This window comes from Populus euphratica, unplaced genomic scaffold (assembly GCF_000495115.2).
Source record: "Populus euphratica unplaced genomic scaffold, PopEup_1.0 scaffold175.1, whole genome shotgun sequence".
Taxonomy (NCBI): Eukaryota; Viridiplantae; Streptophyta; class Magnoliopsida; order Malpighiales; family Salicaceae; genus Populus; species Populus euphratica.
This window is the reverse complement of record NW_011500057.1, coordinates 352,162-357,127: the sequence shown is the minus strand read 5'-3', so window position 1 is coordinate 357,127 and position 4,966 is coordinate 352,162. Positions and strand designations below refer to the sequence as shown.

Below are 4,966 nucleotides of genomic sequence, written 5' to 3'. Positions count from 1 at the left end.
ACTCTTAAATTCAACTCCTAATGCAATTTGAAAAGGACTTGGCACTTGGTACTTGGCACTGAAGTTTCGTGGCGATGAGAATTTTCTTGTTCACTTGATGATAGGTCTCAACTTATATTATCTTTTATATTAATCGAAGCTGAGTTTATTAAATGATTAAATTTTATTTATTTTTATAGTTTAAAAATATTTATAAAAAATAAAATTTTTATAATTTTTCTTTAAATTAATATTTTTTAGAGTTTTAGATAATTTTAATGTGTAGATATTAAAAATAATTTTAAAAAAATAAAAAATATTATTTTAATATATTTTTATATAAAAAATACATTAAAAAATAACTGTAATCATATTTTCAAATACTCTCACATATCTATATATATATATATTCCTTTAATTAGGAATTAATGGAAAAATCTAATAGATTTATACGCAGATGCTCAAATAGGAAATTTATCGACCGAATTAAATATTTGACAACCTTAATAAATGCAATGGTGGGTTTTTTCTTACCCCAAAAATATGTGGTAAAAAACGCCTACAATCACATTTACAAAAAGGGAAAAGGCAGAGTTACCATAGGAGAGAACGACACCGTTTAAAACAGGAAGTTAATATATGCTAGGCCCCTACTAACATTCTGTAGGTTACTGACAGACGGCAGGTACTGAAATCCAAACGAGCCTCTTTTGTTGGGTAGCTGTTGTCTGCCGCATCCCCAATTTGAATGTCTCTTCCCCCTTTCACACTTGCATTATTTGCACAGCAATTTATACAAGCCTTCCCTCCGTCTCCCTCGCCCTCTTTCTCAATGCATCAACTGACTCTCCCATAAAAATTCCAAAACACCTAACATTCCTCCCCTTTCGCTTTCTCGCCTGATCATCCAGGTAGTGAATTCGCTTTCTCCCAGCTAGCTTTGTCTTCTTATTGATCTCCCACCACCGACTCTTCTTTATTACCACTAACACTTTTCTGTCATCCGCATTGGATTTGTTGTTGTTGTTTTTTTCTTCTTCCTGCAGATAGTGAAAGTAATGGCCGCTGTGAGTTCAAGAGGTGGAAGAAACTCTGAAGGAGTCCAGATTCCGAGGAACAGAGAAACCAGTCCTGAGAGATGCAGAGTAGCATGGAGCGAATCCAATAAGTTGTCCAGAAAAGTCCCTGTAGTTTACTATCTGTCCAGAAATGGTCAGCTTGAGCATCCCCATTTCATGGAGGTCCCTCTCTCTTCTAATGACGGCCTCTACCTTAGAGGTAAAAAGAAACCGCTCAAATTTTCAAATGTGAAGAAAAGCGTTTGTCAGTAGCAGTAGGAGTACTTCTTTCTGCTGCCTTATTTACCTTCTTGCATTAATTATCTAAGTATATATTTATCAGATGTAATCAACCGGTTAGACCTCCTTCGAGGAAAAGGTATGGCTGGCCTCTACTCCTGGTCCTCTAAACGGTAAGTTGAAAAAAAAGGCATTTATCCCTAACCGTCCGATGTGATTTAATTGCTTTCCTTCTCTGATCCAATGAGTCTCAAATCTTTTTTACTCCAGGAGCTACAAAAACGGCTTCGTTTGGCACGACTTAGCCGATAACGATTTCATTCACCCAGCTCACGGTCACGAGTACGTTCTCAAAGGATCAGAGCTTCTCGACCATTCTAACAAACAGCTACTCCTCGAAACGAAACCTCAAGAAACTCTCCAATCATCATCTAACAGTCAAGACTCGGATTTTCCAGTTACCTCGAGGCGTAGGAACCAGTCCTGGGGCTCAATCGATCTTAATGAGTACAAAGTTTACAAGGCTGAGTCGCCCTCCGAGTCGAATCGGAAACTCGCTGCTGACGCGTCGACTCAGACTGATGATAGCAGGAGGAGAAGGAGGCAGGCCAAACCTGTAGTCGAAGGATTGCAGGAAGAGAAGAAAAATAGTCAGGAACTGGAGGTGAGCGGAGAAGAGATTATTGAGATTTCACCCCCGCCGTCAGATTCCAGCCCAGAAACTTTGGAGTCTTTGATGAAAGCCGATGGACGGGTGATTTTGGGCGCTAACGGTGAAGGGAGTGGCTTGAATTTGAGTCAAACGGTGGGGACCTGTGGGAGGATGAAAGCGTCTACGGTTCTGATGCAGTTGATATCGTGCGGTTCGATCTCGTTCAGGGACTGTGGGGCTACGGCAGTGAAGGATCAAGGATTGTCGTTGTTTACTGGACAATATAAGGGGAGATTGCCACGTGGAGGGAACCGCGAGGGAACGCCGAGGGAAATTTCGAACAGGGTAAAATTGGAAGATAAGGAGTATTTTAGTGGGAGCTTGATCGAGACAAAGAAAGTGGAGGTGCACGCTTTGAATTTGAAGAGGTCCAATTCCTATAATGCCGATAGGTAACTTATTCTTCCTAATTTCTATAAATCGATCCTCTAATTACATGCCTTGTGGCAGTTGGGAAATAAGAGGGCAGCGGGTGGAACGTTTCAGAGATTTAGGGAATATGACCTTATTTTTATGATGAGAGCATGGCATGAATTAGTGTCATGAATTTGGAGGCTCATTTGATTTTATCAGGAACATGAACATTTATATTTGTTGAGAAACTTCAATTTAATCCCTGATTAAAACAAAATATTTTATTAAAAGGGCCTCAAGTGTTTCGAACATTTTACTATTTGGGTCTTTCTGTCAATTTTTGTTACTATTTTACATCTGATATACCTTTTCTTGCACTATCATTGCTGCGTCGTACTGTACTTGTATGGAGTAAAGGTTGATTTGAAGTTTCACTTGCAAAAGGCTTCTGCATGTTTCAACTTTTTCAGGAGTATGTAAAAGTTTGGTTTCTTGCGTTGCCTCTCCCTCTCCCTCTCCCTCTCTCTCTCTACGGGGATTCTTTGTCAGGTCTCTGATTCTCTGTCAGCCTTTTGGATTGATTTGAATGCAAGATTCGTACGGGTTTTTGGTTTTTTTCTAAGGAGCCAAGCATCTAGTTTCACTTTCCTGCCCAGAATAATGAACTAGCGTTGTTTTTAACGGTCACCTTTCCTTCCAGTTAATTGGTGGTTTTACAAGTGCTGACACCTCCCTAATTGATGGTGGTCCTCTAAAACTTTATCATCACCATGTGGGGTTCTTGAATTTAATTCTTGCAGTAGAGAATTCAACTCAAGAAATCCAGGGGAATCTGTTAGCTGTACTAATCTGCAAGTACGTTCCGCGCTGCACCTATGGGTACCAGTGTGATAAACAACTAATTCTCCACGTCTTGAATTTTGAAATCTTCATGCTTATTTGAAGTGTCAGGACTGTCCTATTCCATACAACAGGAGTTCACTCTTTTTTCAGCATTTTTGTGCTTCTTTTTTCTTCTTTCCCTTTGTTTTTCCGTAATGACTAATCTAATTGCTTAATGGGCTAATCTCAGGAGCTCGCAGCTGCACTTGGCAGAAAAGGACATTGAGGGGGCGCGCACCAAATGCATACCAAGGAAGTCAAGAGCAATGGCAACCAGAAAAGAAAGCAGCGTTAATGTTGTTGTTGGTCACAATAATAATAATAATAATAATAATAATAACGGCAGTCAAGCTGGGAGCAGAAGACTCGAGGTCCAACAAGTCGAAGATGTGGCTCGATGATGAGATTGTGAAACCTGATGTTGTAGCACATAGCTTTTTGTAAATTTACTCTGTAGCATGGTACTGAAAAGAGAAAACTAAGAACATAGGTAAAAGAAAACAAGGAATTAATGGCGTTCAAGAAAGTGATGCATAGCTGCAACGGCACGGCGAGCACGCACATTGAGGGTAAAAGTAAGAGTTGGGACTTGATGTGAGAGAGAGGGGGAGGGTCCCCGTAAAAGTAGCTAATTTCATGGAAGATTGTGTATTAATATTTCATCTGAGTTTAGGGCTGTGAGCTGGAGAAAAGGGTCAATATTCCGTACATAGGTATTTGTGGAAGTTGAATGCATAATCTTTTTATTTAGCCTGTACTAAATTAAAGATTGTTTAACCATTTTGTGCTCGTGATTTTTGACTTTGAAACATGGGACACAAAATTTTGTCGTAGGTGTTATCGTTAACCATGGCTTGATCTTGATTGTTTCTGAAAGCACTTGCGTGAGCTGGCGAGCAATCTTGTTTTTTCAATGCTGCCATTTAGCAAGTGGAGTGTAGCCTGTCCACATGTCATGGAGTCTCCACAGCATCCAATTTGCAAAATCATATGGCCCATTGATAGAAAGTTGTGCAGGAGTCATCGCGGGACTGTTAGCAACGGGACATCACGAGTCTTCATTTTTTTTTTTAAGATTAACATGGGTGGCCGGGCCAGCTTGCGCACATCACGATTAATTTCATGGACCCTGAAGTTAACGACCATGTAAGCTTCCAGTGGTCATCATATGAGCAACCAAGGACTCGAATCTGAGACCATAGAGGGAGCAAACCCCTTGATCCCAAGTCCTTACCACTTGGTTAGGTTATGAGTCTTCATATTTACAGTATGGTTTAGATGATATTTTTTTCAAAATGTTTAAAAATATTTAAAAACATTAAAAAAAAATCAATTATTTTAACAAACATCATCACGTTGCCGCACAGGTTATAAGAGGCGGTGCATCACTCACCGTGCTGGTGTAATTTTCTTTGAACTAGGGTACAAGACCCTTGTAATTGAAATCCAACTTGTCTGCAAATTACATTATGTGTTCTTAAAAGGTGTGCTCACTTCTTTTCTTGCTTGAACTGTTCTGTTGTTTGCCCGTACATGAACTCGTAGAATATTCTGGAGATGGAAAAACCCAGTACTGCACAATTCCAGGTGCTTCAATGGTAACGACACGTTATGAAACATAAAGAAAATGGTACGAAAACATTCTTTGCCGATACAAAATCTTGCAGCAAATTGATCTGCTAATAAGAAAAGCACTGGTGGCGGGCATGTTGCCATGGTTATACGCTACACGAATCTATCC

The 4,966-nt window shown here is 39.7% G+C and overlaps 1 protein-coding gene across 1 annotated transcript; it reads left to right on the top strand.

Moving 5' to 3' along the window:
* The first annotated feature begins 570 nt into the window (after window positions 1-570).
* LOC105107907 (UPSTREAM OF FLC protein (DUF966)) lies at window positions 571-4,101 on the top strand. The gene is made up of 5 exons (XM_011001997.1): window positions 571-890; window positions 1,026-1,257; window positions 1,381-1,450; window positions 1,548-2,381; window positions 3,416-4,101. Exons 2-5 carry the CDS (start codon window positions 1,038-1,040, stop codon window positions 3,624-3,626), a joined length of 1,335 nt encoding a protein of 444 aa, XP_011000299.1. The 5' UTR covers window positions 571-890; window positions 1,026-1,037; the 3' UTR covers window positions 3,627-4,101.
* The last annotated feature ends 865 nt before the right edge of the window (window positions 4,102-4,966 follow it).

Coding starts and splice junctions, on each gene's coding strand:
- LOC105107907 (XM_011001997.1), top strand. CDS start 1,038: ATGGCCGCTGTGAGTTCAAGAGGTGGAAGAAACTCTGAAGGAGTCCAG. Junction 1,258..1,380: donor TGACGGCCTCTACCTTAGAG/GTAAAAAGAAAC, acceptor TATATTTATCAG/ATGTAATCAACCGGTTAGAC. Junction 1,451..1,547: donor TACTCCTGGTCCTCTAAACG/GTAAGTTGAAAA, acceptor TTTTTACTCCAG/GAGCTACAAAAACGGCTTCG.